Source organism: Oncorhynchus mykiss, chromosome 30, assembly GCF_057628025.1.
Source record: "Oncorhynchus mykiss isolate SJ-2025 chromosome 30, ASM5762802v1, whole genome shotgun sequence".
Lineage (NCBI taxonomy): Eukaryota > Metazoa > Chordata > Actinopteri > Salmoniformes > Salmonidae > Oncorhynchus > Oncorhynchus mykiss.
The window spans coordinates 5,519,667-5,536,473 of record NC_143051.1 but is presented as its reverse complement, the minus strand read 5'-3'; the positions used below and the strand labels follow the sequence as shown (position 1 = coordinate 5,536,473).

The 16,807-nt window shown below is 42.2% G+C and overlaps 2 protein-coding genes across 2 annotated transcripts in view; both read right to left on the bottom strand.

Moving 5' to 3' along the window:
• The window catches only part of LOC110489437 (sodium-dependent neutral amino acid transporter B(0)AT3), a 32,455-nt gene extending 29,164 nt beyond the window's left edge, over positions 1–3,291 (bottom strand). Inside the window, exon 1 of the mRNA XM_036971729.2 lies at positions 2,771–3,291. Coding sequence (XP_036827624.2) covers positions 2,771–2,921 — 151 coding nt within the window. The 5' untranslated portion in view covers positions 2,922–3,291. The remainder of the gene's footprint in view (positions 1–2,770) is intronic.
• A 2,534-nt stretch (positions 3,292–5,825) lies between these two features.
• slc6a18 (solute carrier family 6 member 18) lies at positions 5,826–16,459 on the bottom strand. Its single transcript, XM_021562074.3, has 13 exons — positions 15,823–16,459; positions 14,056–14,196; positions 13,716–13,853; positions 11,345–11,526; positions 10,973–11,083; positions 10,712–10,824; positions 10,389–10,517; positions 10,059–10,215; positions 9,826–9,894; positions 9,411–9,546; positions 9,048–9,207; positions 7,797–7,959; positions 5,826–7,354 (listed from the first exon to the last, which is right to left on the bottom strand). Exons 1-13 carry the CDS (start codon positions 15,971–15,973, stop codon positions 7,151–7,153), a joined length of 1,854 nt encoding a protein of 617 aa, XP_021417749.3. The 5' UTR covers positions 15,974–16,459; the 3' UTR covers positions 5,826–7,150.
• Between the last annotated feature and the right edge of the window lie 348 nt (positions 16,460–16,807).

Sequence of the window (16,807 nt, the reverse complement as noted above, 5' to 3'; positions counted from 1 at the left end):
ACTACACCTGTTGTATTCAGCATTTCACTGTGAGGTCTACCTACACCTGTTGTATTCAGCATTTCACTGTGAGGTCTACTACACCTGTTGTATTCAGCATTTCACTGTAAGGTCTACTACACCTGTTGTATTCAGCATTTCATGGTAAGGTCTACCTACACCTGTTGTATTCAGCATTTCACTGTGAGGTCTACTACACCTGTTGTATTCAGCATTTCACTGTGAGGTCTACTACACCTGTTGTATTCAGCATTTCACTGTGAGGTCTACTACACCTGTTGTATTCAGCATTTCACTGTAAGGTCTACTACACCTGTTGTATTCAGCATTTCACTGTAAGGTCTACTACACCTGTTGTATTCAGCATTTCACTGTAAGGTCTACTACACCTGTTGTATTCAGCATTTCACTGTAAGGTCTACTACACCTGTTGTATTCAGCATTTCACTGTAAGGTCTACTACACCTGTTGTATTCAGCATTTCACTGTGAGGTCTACTACACCTGTTGTATTCAGCATTTCACTGTAAGGTCTACCTACACCTGTTGAAGTCGGCAAATTTGACAAATAAAGTTTGATTTGATTTTCACCTTTTTTTATTCTTTCAAAGAGCAAAATAGCATTTTTATTAGTTAAAAACTAAAAACAACAACATAACACATTATTATTTTGTTTAGTCAGTTCTTAAAGAAACAGTGAAACCAAGAAAATGTATTTCAAAAGAACAGAATAGTTGTTTTGTTTCATTATGTTCTGTGCTTATAGACAATATGCTGCTGTGAGTTCTCACTTGTGGATGAAATTGCAGTTATTCTCCATATGTGATATTTTGAAAAAATATCCCAATCTGCTCAATTTTGAGAATTGTTTGGCAAATGTTGGTATTTTTGAAACTTTACTATTTGCTCTTTCTGATAGGTTATATAAATCAAAACGTCTAGGGTCCTGGGTGGAGCATCAGTCAAAAGCACTGCACCACAGTGCTGAGGCGCCACAACAGCCTGGGGTTCGATCCCAGCCTGTGTCACAACCGGCCGTGACCGGGAGCCCCATAGAATGGCACACAATTGGCCTAGCGCTCTACGGGGTAGGGCAGGGTTTGGCCGGTGGGACTTTCCTTGGCTCATCGTGGTCTAGTGACTCCTTGTGACAAGGCCGGGCGCCTGCAAGCTGACCCCGATCATCAGTCGAACTGTGTTTCCTCTGACATGTTGGTGTGGCTGACATCTGGGTCCAGCAGGCGGTGTGATAAGAAGTAGGTGGCCAGGCGGGTTTCAGAGGACCCATGACTCGACCTTCGTCTCTCCCAATTAATAAAATAGCTACAGGAGAATTTACATTGACCCCCCCCCAGCCATTTCAAACAACTTTTCTAATCCAACTTTGGGTATTTTTAAATGTGAATATTCAATAAAATTTAAGACGTAATAAACTGTGTTCAATAGCGGATAAAAACAAAGTGGAGCGAGCTTTCGGGTCACGCACCCGAACCACAACAGTACACTACACTCGACCCTCGTTCTGAACTGCCCTACTTCTTCATTTCTCAAAGGAAAAACATCAACCAATTTCTAAAGACTGTTGACATCCAGTGGAAGTGATATGAACAGCAAGCAAGTGCCTTAGAAATCTCAATCCCCAAAGAAAAGCCATTAAAAAGAGAGTGACCTCAAACATTTGGTTTTCCTGGATGGTTTGTCCTCTGGGTTTTGCCTGCCAATTTTTTTAACAGTTTTAGAAACTTTCGAGTGTTTTCTATCCAACTCTACCAATTATATGCATATCCTAGCATCTGGGCCTGAGTAGCAGGCAGTTTACTTTGGGCACACTTTTCATCCGGACGTGAAAATAGTGCATCCTAGCCTTAAGAGTTTATTAACTGCTTTTCTTAGGGATAGCCCCCCTTTTTTTCTAATTTCGCCTAAAATGACATACCCAAATTTAACTGCCTGACCTCAAGGATATGCATATTCTTGGTACCATTTGAAAGGAAACACTTTTACGTTTGTGGAAATCTGAATTGAAGGTAGGAGAATATAACACAATAGATATGGTAGAAGAAAATAAAAATAAAAAAACATTTCTAGCCATCACTCTGGTTGTAATTCCGATGGTGTCCACAGGAGGGCAGCAGTGCGTGTGCAAAGTTTCAGACTGATAACTTGAAGTATGAGCAAGCTACATGACATTTAGTGTGAAGTCACCCAGCCACATTTGGGCAAATCGTGAAGGACACAGAGCCTATGAGAATAGAAGCCTGATGTTACAGGAGATCCTATGAGAATAGAAGCCTGATGTTATAGGAGAGCCTATAAGAATAGAAGCTTGATGTTATAGGAGAGCCTATGAGAATAGAAGCCTGATGTTGTAGGAGAGCCTATGAGAATAGAAGCCTGGTGTTGTATGGATGGCATATTATAGATAACACTTCTAAGCCACAATCGTGCAGTTTCTGTTCATTACATATTCAGATATATAAACCGAGTAGATAATGTTTAACCACTGTCATTTCCTCTGTATCCTCAAACATGATCTAGTTGGTCTGCACAGTACATATTGATGCAACATGGACAGAAATCACAAGATTGAGTCTTGAAGGTTTTTATCTAAGAGATGAGGACGTTAGGAGTTATCTCTGATACCATAATAAAATAATCTTCAAATACACCATAGAAAAAAACATGCATGGAGTTAAACTGTTACATTGAGAGGAAGTGAACAAAGTTGTAGTGGGAAAAAGAACAGAAAAGATGTGTAATAGCATCTATACCTCCTCCGTAAATCTGGCAGAGGTAGGGGAAGCGCCACACGTTGCCCACTCCAACAGCGAAGCCAATGCAGGTCAGCAGGTACTCTGCCTTGTTGTTCCACTTGGGTCTCTCCTCTCCCCCCTTGCTGTCCTCCATACCTTCCTCTGGCATGCTCAGATCTCAACAGTAGTTTTTAGCTCAAGTAGTAAATCAACCTTCTGGTTTTCAGTTTAGTCCAGTGTGTTTTAGCCCGAGGTTCTAGCACTCTGAACCAACGCTTATTCTGTAGAGGGAACACAGCTATTCTGTTGCGTGTTGGTATCTTTACTCCAGTGTTTGATCTGAAGCACATGGTTAATGTGTGAGGGCGCTCTACGAGTATCCTGTGTTTTTTTTCCTGTGTCCACTGTATAGTTTTCCAGTAGAGTGGCGTTCAGTCGGTGCAGCCAATGTGAAATGGTCTCTCTCGCTCTCTCTCTCTCTCTCTCTCTCTCTCTCTCATCTCCCTTTCTCTCTCTCTCTCTCTCTCTCTCTCTCTCTCTCTCTCTCTCTCTATCTCTCTCTCTCTGTCTCTGTGTGTCTCTCTGTGTGTCTCTCTCTGTGTCTCTCTGTGTGTCTCTCTCTGTGTCTCTCTCTGTGTCTCTCTCTGTGTCTCTATCGCTCTCTCTCTCTCTCTCTCTCTCTCTCTCTCTCTCTCTGTGTCTCTCTCTGTGTCTCTCTCTGTGTCTCTCTCTGTGTCTCTCTCTCTCTCTCTCTCTCTGTCTCTCTCTCTCTGTGTCTCTCTCTGTGTCTCTCTCTGTGTCTCTCTCTGTGTCTCTCTCTGTGTCTCTCTCTGTGTCTCTCTCTCTCTCTCTCTCCTAGTTAGCAGTGCACTGGGAAGGTTACATCCGTTCTAAGACCCAGAAGCAGCCGTTTCCCTTTGCTCTGCTTTTTGTGGAGTGACGGGGTAAAGGCGTTTCGTGGTCGTTGTCGATGTGTTCAGAGGGTCCCTGGTCGAGCCCAGCTCGAGGCAAGGAAAGAGACAGAAAACAACACAGTTGCATAAGGGGTCACGGGGTCCAAGTCAAAAGTGCCAATATCAGATCTGACGAGAGTGTAAAGTCGCAGTAGCTCATTTGGATTAATGGTCAATGTGTGAGGGAACTCTAAAAAGGTCTCCAGTGTTTTCCCATGTCCTTGTAGTTTTCCAGTAGCCTCCTTGTCAGACCCTTGGTGGAGTGTAGTGCAAAGTTTCCTTTAAACCACCACTTCGATAGAGCTACGACAGGAAGTGACTTTTTTGTTTCGTAGCAGGTTAGGAGAACTTATGCAGCAGGTTAGGTTAAATAACATAGCCGGTCAAGACAATTAGGTTAAGGTTAGGAAAAGGGTTAGGGTTTAGCGAAAATGCTCTCCTAACCTGCTACAAAAAGGTAACTTCCGGTCATAGGTGTATCGAAGTGGTGCCGTGTAGTATTGTCTTTACAGGTGAGAGGCCCGCTTGGTAGACAATAAATAGCCATGTTACAAATGACCACAGTGGCAATATCAGCACTGATGTGAGAGCAAAGTTAGTGCTAATTATTCATTTAGCACACAAATTGGGGTTAATGGTTAAACTTGACTTTGTTATTAGAAAGCAAAAACCACCGTTCATTTTAGCTCTCATAAGCAGCGTGGTTTCAGACTAGCTGGGTGGTTTCAGACTAGCACGAGTCAGACAGGCTGCCACACCCAAAACACCTGAGGACTTCAAGGCCATCCGGGCCTAGTCGAGAATCTCAGCCCCCTCCTCCACGGCCAATAAACACTGCAGTGTACCAGGGTTTCTGCAAAGAACAGCACAGGTAGGAAGGAGCCTTGTTGCATCTGTTTATATATGGACATTTAGTATTTGTTTTAATATTCTGTTTTGGCTCTACTTTATTTTTGACACCAATGTACTTTAAAGCAAGTGGAAATAGTACCAGGTGTAATTTATAGTCGTAGAGTGGTCGTGGTTGGTTTATTTGACCATCCCAGGTTATGGTCTAACTAGGGATGCAGTGATGATGCGGGCTGAGGTTTGGCAGATCCTTGACTTGGCACAAACAACCTGATTAAAATACATCTCTTTCACAAGATCATTTGAGAGAGAGAGAGAGAGAGAGAGAGAGAGAGAGAGAGAGAGAGAGAGAGAGAGAGAGAGAAACATCATTAAATTGATATAAAACAGTAGAGAGATAAGGATCATAAAAGTCTCTCTTTAACATGGCATGTAAAAAATCTATAAAGATTGAATGTGAAATCAACAAGACAAAACCTCCTCCCATCTCTATCTTTGGACTTTGTCCTGTTGATTCATCGCATCAAAGAGTCTCATATTTTGTTCTTTCTAGCATTTGCCATGACAACGAACAGAACAGAGGAGTTAGGTAGCTAAAGTGCCATGACAACAGACAGGACAGAGGAGTTAGCTAGCTAAAGTGCCATGACAACAGACAGGACAGAGGAGTTAGGTAGCTAAAGTGCCATGACAACAGACAGGACAGAGGAGTTAGAGAGCTAAAGTGCCATGACAACAGATAGGACAGAGGAGTTACCTAGCTAAAGTGCCATGACAACAGACAGGACAGAGGAGTTAGCTAGCTAAAGTGCCATGACAACAGACAGAACAGAGGATTAGGTAGCTAAAGTGCCATGACAACAGACAGGACAGAGGAGTTAGCTAGCTAAAATGCCATGACAGCAGACAGAGGAGGTAGCTAGCTAAAGTGCCATGACAACAGACAGGACAGAGGAGTTAGGTAGCTAAAGTGCCATGACAACAGACAGAGGAGTTAGCTAGCTAAAGTGCCATGACAACGGACAGGACAGAGGAGTTACCTAGCTAAAGTGCCATGACAATGGACAGGACAGAGGAGTTAGCTAGCTAAAGTGCCATGACAACGGACAGGACAGAGGAGTTAGGTAGCTAAAGTGCCATGACAACAGACAGGACAGAGGAGTTAGCTAGCTAAAGTGCCATGACAACAGACAGGACAGAGGAGTTAGCTAGTGTTAGTGTGGTGTCAATATAATCTGGCATCAGGACAGAAGGTGACACGGAGTCACCGAGAATCTTCTATGTCTTTATTATTAGTCAAGCAATAAATGGTAAATGCAATTTTCATATTAGGGGTTCACTGTAACACCACGCAGGGCAGAACAGAGAACTAACTAGTTCCTGACAAAGTTTTCTAATGTACTCTGACAGAAGTAGCTCCCGCTTCTGAGCTGGCCTGTCAGAGTAGAAGCTGAGCGTGGTTTAGACTCACTCAGCCTATCGTTGGCGCACAGGCTGGTCCCAGCCCCAGGCGCTCCCGTTAGCAGGTGTAGTTGTTGCTGGGCAGAATATCTTATGAGCCCACACCTCTTTTTCAGACAGAGGAGTTAGCTAGCTAAAGTGCCATGACAACAGACAGGACAGAGGAGTTAGCTAGCTAAAGTGCCATGACAACGGACAGGACAGAGGAGTTAGCTAGCTAAAGTGCCATGACAACGGACAGGAGAGAGGAGGTAGCTAGCTAAAGCGCCATGACAACAGACAGGACAGAGGAGTTAGCTAGTTAAAGTGCCATGACAACGGACAGGACAGAGGAGGTAGCTAACTAAAGTGCCATGACAACAGACAGAGGAGTTAGCTAGCTAAAGTGCCATGACAACTGACAGGACAGAGGAGGTAGCTAGCTAAAGTGCAAACAGATCGGTCTACTAGGCTATGTGTCAGCGCTATGTGACTGAAATAAAGTAATATTGCACACTACCAATATGTAATACAAGTTATTTATGTTTTGTGCTTTAGTAAAACCAAAAGTATCTTTTCATGTTGTCATACTGTGGTTTCAACGCCTAGGTTAAATCTCCATCTAATTGCTGTATTATATCTAATGTTTATGATTTAGGAGTGGTAGGACCTATGAAAGAAATAAGGAAGTACATTTGATATCAGAGATGTAATTTCATTTCCAGTAGAAAACACAATGGCATAGACACTATCTTTACACTGAAAGCTCTATGCTATTTAAATTAGCTCTAATCTTTATGTTCTGTGTGAAAAAAAAATACAAAAAAAATACTTTGACCAACAATTCAATTTTTAATTGGTCAAAATTGGTACCCCCAACATTCACCAATTCTCAGCTCTCCAATCCTCTTTGTGTCACCCAAAAGACAAAAAAAACCTACTGCTGGAGACATTTAAAAAAAAAAATCACTGTTCAAATTGAGTGCAACCGATCGTCCGTCCTTCATTATTACGAAATAAAAACAAATAAACACCCTTTTGATTCATGAGTGTAAGGAATGTCAAGATCAGTTGATGTGAGGCAATTACTTCATCTAAGCGCTGTTTTACAGTGTTGCTCAGATGAGGATAGATAGAAATAGAGTGTCTTTAGGGTCTAGCTCTCTACAACGTAGCCTTCGTTGGCATAAGGATTCGGATCGTTGTGGAGACGGTCTTCAGAGTGTCTTCCTGACATGCAGCAGATGAGTCTGTAGATGGCCACCAGAGGGATGGAGATAACTGGTACTGAAGACAGCAGGACACAGATGGCAAACACCCAGTCTGGATACGGCAGAACCTCTGTGTCGGGGAAGTTCACCTGCACAGACAGAATTAGAATCAGAAAATGTAATTGCTTTGCAACAAATGACATCTCACAGGGAAATCGCAAATGACACCTATTCCCTGTAGGCTGTAGTGTACTGCTTATTAGGTGAGTACTATGTAGTCATCTGACTGTGGCTGTCTCTCAAATGAAACCCTATTCCCGCTTACTACTATGAACAATTATCACGCACTACTATTGAGCCTCTTAAATTACACCTACAGCCTAGCTGATCTGAGCAGAATACTTAAAATGCTCCACACTAATACCCCATACATGTTCCTGATAGATATTCACAAAATTCCCATGTTTACCAGAAATCCCTGTTGGAAGATTCCCTGAATCAGGAGGGAATAAGCAGGGAATCGGGAATCCTTCAACCAGGATTTCTTGAAAATTTGGGAAAGTTACCGAATTTTTGCACTCTTGGTCTTACATAGTCAGGATTCCATGCTGGGTAGGTGGGATGTGTCTGGGCCTGGACGGCAACGTATGCCACCAACACCACGATCAGCATCAGAGGGCTGATGACCAACCAGCAAACCTTCCAGAAGATGTTGGGTCTATGTCCTGTCATGAACTCCAAGTCATCACTGAACCTACGGAGACAGAAACGTGTCAGAAGAGGCTTTAAAAATAACACGGCATTACAGGCGCAGACAGAAGAGAGGAGAAGAGATGGAAGAGGATCCGATGAAAGAGTAGACAGGCATCTGCCTCCCCATATGTCTGTTGTTGGTCTATTAAACCATTAAATATATCAGTTCACCTTATCTTTGGCTTCAGCTTTTTCCACAACTTTAGCACATTTACGATTCCCGACACAATCCACTTGTGACCGATTGTTTTAAAAAATATGGACCTTTTTGACCTTAACTCAGTTAAGAACAAATTCTTATTTTCAATGACGGCCTAGGAACAGTGGGTTACAGGGGCAGAACAACAGATTTGTACCTTGTCAGCTCGGGGATTTGAACTTGCAACCTTTCGGTTACTAGCCCAACACTCTAACCACAAGGCTATTTTAATCCTGGGTCATCTGCAAGTCCTTGATCCCGGGATGTCTGCAGGTCCTTGATCCCAGGACATCTGCAAGTCCTTGATACAGGGCCACCTGCAAGTCCTTGATCCCGGGGATCAAGGACTTGCAGGTGACCCTGGATCAAGGGCTTGCAGATTACCCTTGATCAAGGCCTTGCAGAAGTCCTGGGATCAAGGACTCGCAGGTGACCCTGGATCAAGGACTCGCAGATGTCCTGGGATCAAGGACTTGCAAATGTCCCAGGATCAAGGACTTGCATATGTCTCAGGATCAAAGACTTGCAGGTGACCCAGGATCAAGGACTAGCAGATGATCCAGGGTTAATACCCAATCGGTCACAAGTGGATTGTGTCGGGAATCATACATTTACTCAAGTGGAAAATGCTGAACCCAAAGATAAGGTGAACTGCTATATTTAAAGGTTTTAACAACAGACAAACAATAGACATATGAGGAGACAGACATGTTCCTCTGAGAGGATCCTAGCAATCTGCCCCATTCTAAAAGAAAATACACTGAGGCACAGATGTCAATTCAACGTCTATATCACATTAGTTCATAGTCATTCAACCAGTGTGTGTGCCCAGTTGGAAGACACTCATTACAGTTCACACCAGGACAACTATAGTATTATGAGGCTCTTACCGTCCTATTCCGTAGATGTATGCCACAGCGATGATCTCAAAGAAGGCGATGATGAGGAGAGGTACAGAGCCCACGTAACTGTTAAAGATCTCCAACCAGTAGTTCCCCGAACCCATAGTGAATATCAGAGCCACCAGGAACGATACGAGGCAGATCAACGCTGCAGAGAGAAAAAGCAAACGAGGGGGGGAAAGAAAGAGAAAGTGGGAAGAGACGGAGAAAACCCCTATGGTGTTAAGATCATACCCAAACGAACAGTTATTTATCACACATTGGCAAGGGGTAAACCAGGGCTGCAGTCTGTCCTACATTATTCAATATCGAAACATTCAAAAATCTGATCATTTCCTTTTTGGCTTTTACCTGTGAAGAGCTCATTGGGCATCCACTTGGGCACCAGTTTGAGGTCATGAAGGGGCGTGAGGACGCCCTCTAGATTACCAAACATGGAGGACAGACCCAGACTGAACAGCATGATGAAGAAGAGCACAGCCCACACCTGGTCAAACAAACAGGAATCACATCAACAACAGCCCACACACCTGGTCAATCAGACAGGAATCACATCAACAACAGCCCACAACCCTGGTCAATCAGACAGGAATCACATCAACAACAGCCCACACCCCTGGTCAATCAGACAGGAATCACATCAACAACAGCCCACACCCCTGGTCAATCAGACAGGAATCTAATGATATCCAGATATATTTAACTGGGTTTAACACTGTATTTTTTAAAGAACTAATACATTTTTTTTTAAAGACTCAGGCCATACCTGAGAGCCAGGCATCGATATCACCGCTTCTGTGAACACGATGAATGCTAACCCAGTACCAGACGCACTCTGTAGGGAGGATGGAGAGAGATGGAAACAAAACAACCAATTAGCTTATTTTATGCAGCGATGGTAGGCTGAATAACAAGAAAACTTGACTCAACCCACAATTGTCCTGAGGTCGTTTTTTTTTTGTTGTTGCCCTGAGGTAGTTAAACTCCTGAGTATAGTACCTGATCCAAGAAGGTTTGCAGGTCGCATGTCTTCAGGTTGAGATCGGATACTCTAGATGGATGTGTCCCATTTAAAGAGTCAAACCACTGCTCGTAGTTTTCAACCGTTATGTTCATGTCGCTAATATCAAACTCATTGGTCAGTGCTAAGATGTTACTGTAAGTTACAAGAGAAACATATTGGTCATTTGTTTTAGTTGAGTTTGCATCTGTTTTTCCAGAGGATATCAAACACACAAGGGAGAATATAAAGGTTTAACAACTTGACTGCAAACTAGTTTCATGATTTAGCAAATGTTGCCAAATAAACGTCCATTTTATCACACCTACCCATTCAGACAGGTGACATAGTTGGTGTGGGCCTTGAATCCCAGGATGGCAAAGATGGGGATGGAGGCATAGATAGATGTAGCACTGTTGATAACCCCCACTAAAACAGCATCCCTTTCACAGTTATTCCTTACCAAACACACAGACAAAAAAAAAACAGAGTGAAGTGAATGCAAATTTTTGGTCAATAGTGAAACAGCGAGGGAGGCTTGTCAAGGGAGGTGAACGATGTGGCAAATTAAAAGCCTTGGAGGACGACTGACTGCCGCCTGCTGGACCCATAAAGGTTGATGTTACTAATAATGATTGACCACCGAGCTCACTTCTGGCTGTTGTAACTGGAGAATGAGATGAGTCCACCAAAGGCCACTGACAGAGAGAAGAAGATCTGAGTGGCAGCATCCAGCCATACCTGGGGGTTCTTCAGGATCTCCCACTGATGAGACACACAGGCAGACAATATTACACATGAGGTGAATTGTCAAGACAAGTCACTTTCCCTCTTTCTCTCCCTCGCTCTCTCTGAAACACGGAGACAGACAGACAGACAGACAGACAGACAGACAGACAGACAGACGTCTTACATCAGGTGTGAACAGGTAGATCAGACCTTCAGATGATCCAGGAAGGGTCAGGGCTCTCACCAGAAAGATGGTTAGAACCAGGTAGGGGAACGTTGCTGTGACGTATACAGCCTGTATTACGACAAGAAATTAAAGAGCTGTTTTGAGCTGCAACAAAGAACTCCAACAAATATCAAAGTTGGCTAATGAAATTCTAATGTTTTAAAAGCCAGTAGCAGAAAACAAAAGACAACACATTCTTATTGCCTTTATGAATCATAACCATTTAATAATATTTACATTTTTTGTCCTCTAAAATACTGGCACAGATCCAAGTTTCTCTCCCCGGTCCTTCATTTATACCCCCCCAGAGGTAAAATGTCTGCATCTCACCTTGCCGATGGTCTCGATCCCCCTGATAAAACAGATGTAAACGATAGACCAGGCGGTAGCTAAGCTGACCACCATCCACCACTGTAGAGAGCCACTGGTCTCCATGTTAGGAGTGATGTTCAGGGTCTGACGGTACCAGAAGTAGTTGACCGGCGTGCTTTCTACACACTCCTCCACGTACCCTGGTTCAAATGATCATTGAAAGGAGTAAGAATATATAAATACAGTTGAAGTGGGAAGTGTACATAAACCTTTAGTTGAATAGGATAGAATAGAATGGAATGGAATGGAAAGGAATAGAATGGAATAGAATAGAATATGATATAATAGAATAGAATGGAATATAATAGAATATGATATAATAGAATAGAATGGAATAGAATAGAATAGAATGGAATGGAATGGAATAGAATAGAATATGATATAATAGAATAGAATGGAATATAATAGAATATGATATAATAGAATAGAATGGAATAGAATAGAATAGAATGGAATGGAATAGAATAGAATATGATATAATAGAATAGAATGGAATATAATAGAATATGATATAATAGAATAGAATGGAATAGAATATAATGGAATAGAAAGTCCAGGGTAAATCATAATCTAATTTATTTACATTGTATTCTATGTATTCTAAACGCCTAAGAAATATAGAGGTCAGCGAGAGGGATTTAATCTTAGACTCCGAATAACAGAGATGTGGGGCTCATTTAAAATCACACATACAGTTGAAGTTGGAAGTTTACATACACCTTAGCCAAATACATTTAAACTCACTGTTCAACAATTCCTGACATTTAATTACGTACAAATTCCCTGTTGTAGGTCAGTTAGGATCAAAACTTTACTTTAAGAATGTGAAATGTCAGAATAATAGTAGAGAGAATTATTTATTTCAGCTTTTATTTATTTCATCACATTCCCAGTGGGTCAGACGTTTACATACACTCAATTAGTATTTGGTAGCGTTGCCTTTAAATTGTTTATCTTGGGTCAAATGTTTCGGGTAGCCTTCCACAAGCTTCCCACAAAAAGTTGGGTGAATTTTGGCCCATTCCTCCTGACAGAGCTGGTGTAACATTCAGGTTTGTAGGCCTCTTTGCTCGCACATGCTTTTTCAGTTCTGCCCACAGATGTTCTATAGGATTGAGGTCAGGGCTTTGTGATGGCCACTCCAATACCTTGACTTCGTTGTCCTTCACCCATTTTGCCACAACTTTTGAAGTATGCTTAGGGTCATTGTCCATTTGGAAGACCCATTTGCGACCAAAATTTAACTTCCTGACTGATGTCTTGACGTTGCTTCAATATATCCATATAATTTTCATTCGTCATGCCATCTATTTTTTGAAACGCACCAGTCCCTTCTGCAGCAAAGCACCCCCACAACATGATGCTGCCACCCCCATGCTTCACGGTTGGGATGGTGTTCTTTTGCTTGCAAGCCTCACCCTTTTTCCTCCAAACATAACAATGGTCATTATGGCCAAACAGTTGTACTTTTGTTTCATCAGACAAGAGGACATTTCTCCAAAAAGTATGATCTTTGTGTCCCCATGTGCAGTTGCAAACTGTGGTCTGGCTTTTTTATGGCGGTTTTGGAGTGGTATCTTCTTCCTTGCTGAGCGGCCTTTCAGGTTATGTTGATATACGACTCGTTTTACTGTGGATATAGATACTTTTGTACCTGTTTCCTCCAGCATCTTCACAAGGTCCTTTGCTGTTGTTCTGGGATTGATTTGCACTTTTCGCACCAAAGTACGTTAATCTCTAGGAGACAGAACACGTCTTCTTCCTGAGCGGTATGATGCTGCGTGGTTCCATGGTGTTTATACTTGCATACTATTGTTTGTACAGATGAACGTGGTACCTTCAGGTGTTTGGAAATTGCTCCCAAGAATGAACCAGACTTGTGGAGGTCTACAATTGTTTTTCTGGGGTCTTGGCTGATTTCTTTAGATTTTCCCATAATGTCAAGCAAAGAGGCACTGAGTTTGAATGTAGGCCTTGAAATACATCCACAGCTACACCTCCAAAGGACTCAAATTATGTCAATCAGCCTATCAGAAGCTTCTAAAGCCATGACATAATTTTCTGGAATTTTCCAAGCTGTTTAAAGGCACTGTCCACTTAATGTATGTAAACTTCTGACCCACTGGAATTGTGATCTGTAAAGGAGTGTTAAAAAAAATTCCTTGTGTCTTGCACAAAGTAGATGTCCTAACCGACTTGCCAAAACTAAAGTTTGTTAACAAGAAATATGTGGAGTGGTTGAAAAATGAGTTTTACCTAAGTGTACATAAACTTCCGACTTCAACTGTAGCGCTTTTCTATCAACTGTTATACTCAAAGCGCTTCATACCTGTGTTGTTGTGGTTGAGGGGACATTGGCTCCAGGGCAGGGGTTCCTGGAAGGAGTTGAAGAGGTACCAGAGGACCCAGGCCACGATAGTGTTGTAGAACAGACTCACACAGAAGGACACCACCATTGAGGCTACACCTGATGGACATGGGATAGTAGATCAGAAACACCAAACAGCAGCTAGTAGAGGATGTTTCCTGTCTGGGTGTTAGTTTTGGCCACCCACCTACTCCTGAGAAGAAAACAAATCTGCACTTTTAATTTATTGACTCCAATGAAATAATTGATTAAACCAACGTTTCAACAGCTAAACTGTCTTCATCAGGGTTTCATCACCTACCTACTCCTCCCAGGTAGGGGGATATGGAGTTCCAGACTCCGATGCTGCCCATGCGAAGCCTCTGTCCTATAGCCAGCTCCAAGTAGAGCAGAGGCAGACCCTGAAACACCAGGGCGATCAGGTAGGGGATCAGAAACGCACCTTGAGAGAGGAGAAATGGGACATGGGACAAATGAAGGTTAATGTGGAATCAGTTCAGAGTCGAACGATGTTGTCCCTAGGCTTTTTTACCTGTCCATATAGTAAACTACAGTACTTTTGACCATTTCCCATAGGGAATACGGTGCCGTTTGGAAAGGAGCCTTTGATCTTGTGATCATGGGAACACTTTCCTAAATATATGTTTGTTTTGTAAATGTTCACCTAACTGTCATCAACATCTCAACTAACTAGCCATGTCTAATCCTTAACCCTAATCCTAACCCTAAACGTAACCCTATTTTTGGAATTCATGGGAATTCAGGGAGAGTTTCCATGTGCCTGCTACGACAACTCCGACCCGTAACAAGGTCACCGTCCGCCCCAAGTTTAAATAGAGCTTTAGTAGCATTCCTGGGATTGGACTTTGACTATTTGAGACCTAATTAAGAGCACCAGTGTCACCAGGGAAATATTTGATTCTGGAGCCCTGATTTACAGACCGGACCCAGATCCAATACAATTTAAGATATGCAGTTCAATTGGTCACATGTAGAAGTACTGTTGGGCAGTGGTTCCCATCCTTTTTTTGGGCTAAAAAAAATTATGGTGGACACCTATTATTTATTTAGTGGTAATGACCTACATCTCATCTGATCCGTGCTGCAAATAAAGTTAGTTTTTTTGTGACAAACATTCTGTATAGATTAAATAGGGTTTATTTGCACTATTTTCCTAGTCGTTTACTCATGATGATAATTTGTGTGTACCACTTTAAGAGTGTCCCGCGAATCCATTCTAGAAATAATTGTATTTTGCTCCACTAAAATATGTCTTTTATTATTATTTTTTTCACGGTTTTGGGCTAGAGACAAGCGTTTTTCTGCATAGTAAACGTGCAACCACGGACACACCAAACCATGTTCCGTTTGTTTCTATGGCAGAAGCTGTGGTACAGTTCAGTCTAACCAGACTCAGTGGTGCTAATGGTTGTGGTTCTCACAGGCGAGATTAAACATACAAATGTAACAGCCGGAGCGCACCGACGTGGATTCTGATGTCATCGCTGCAGTCGGACACAGCGCTGTACAAAGTGTCTGCAAAGTGTCATAGTTGCTATTAGTGCCCACTGCAGCGTATACTTCACAGAACCACACCAGATATACTTTAAAATAGAAACAGAACAAGAAAAAAGAAAAGAAAAATGGACCTTAAAAGTGTATGGCGTTAAAATGTTATATAAATGACGCTAAAATCAAGTAAACACAAACAGAACATGGTTAAATATTAAATAAAGGTAACATGTTTAATGGAGTTACATTTTTTAAAATGGTTAATTTGGAGTTAGAATGTTCATGTTAAATAAGGATATTGTTAAATGGAGTTTCAATTTGAGCTTAATAATGGAATAATGGTGTTACACTTTAGAAAAAATCAGAAATGTGTTTAAACAACGGAATTTAGTTAATTAAATTGAGTTAAAGTGTTAAAATTATAGAATTTCACCGAAACATAACAACCACTCAGGTCCCCAGAGGACTTCTTTAAATTGAGAGGAAGTTTAAACGTGAACAAAGTTGTAGGGGAAAAAAACGAAAGAAAAGAAAAGATGTGTAAAAGCATCTATACCCCCTCCGTAAATCTGGCAGAGGTAGGGGAAGCGCCACACGTTGCCCAGCCCCACTGCGAAGCCAATGCAGGTCAGCAGGTACTCTGCCTTGTTGTTCCACTTGGGTCTCTCCTCTCCCCCCTTGCTGTCCTCCATACCTTCCTCTGGCATGCTCAGATCTCAACAGTAGTTTTTAGCTCAGTAGTAAATCAACCTTCTGGTTTTCAGTTTAGTCCAGTGTGTTTTAGCCCGAGGTTCTAGCACTCTGAACCAACGCTTATTCTGTAGAGGGAACACAGCTATTCTGTTGTCCACTTGAAATTCACTGGTTGCGTGTTGGTATCTTTACTCCAGTGTTTGATCTGTAATCCACTCTCAGGTTTGATGCTGCTTCAGTGTGGCTCTTTAATGTGGTCATCTGAATCGCTTCTCTGTCTCATTGCAGGTTGCTGTGAAGGTCCTTCAATGATATCCTATCCTGCACCATCCAGTGCTATGATCTTCTCCTTGATTTACCTCGGTGGATTGACTTATCTGTCTGTCTGATGCTTCCCTCAGATGTGAGCCAGTATCAGGGATGTCACATTTGTATATATTTGGGGGAGGGAGCAAAGCCAGCTAGTCACCAGGAAGAGAGTGTGAGAGTGATTTGGCGTCATCATTTAATGTTCTTTATTGTTTGCTTAGAATCAGATTGTAGAAAGCTCCTGTCTAATGGATAACCGGATGGTGGTTCCACCCCCGCTAGTCGATCCCTCGGGGTAACTAACCACCGCCCCAACCTCTTTAACCTCTCTACCAGTCAATAAAAAAACTTAACCGTCAGAGATGGGGTCATGGGTACACAGGCTGTAAACAATTTAGAAACCATATTATGTTTTGTTTTTTAATGGAATCTTGCATCAGTTTCAGAGACAGAACCAGGCAAAGTTCAGAGGTCGTGGAAAAACACAGAAGATTGTGAAGAGAGATACGAGGCCCGAGATTGTATCACTTCTTAGGGTT

Coding starts and splice junctions, on each gene's coding strand:
- slc6a18 (XM_021562074.3), bottom strand. CDS start 15,973: ATGCCAGAGGAAGGTATGGAGGACAGCAAGGGGGGAGAGGAGAGACCC. Junction 9,208..9,410: donor GCCCAATGAGCTCTTCACAG/GTAAAAGCCAAA, acceptor TTCTCTCTGCAG/CGTTGATCTGCCTCGTATCG. Junction 7,960..9,047: donor TACATCTACGGAATAGGACG/GTAAGAGCCTCA, acceptor CTGTCTCCGTAG/GTTCAGTGATGACTTGGAGT.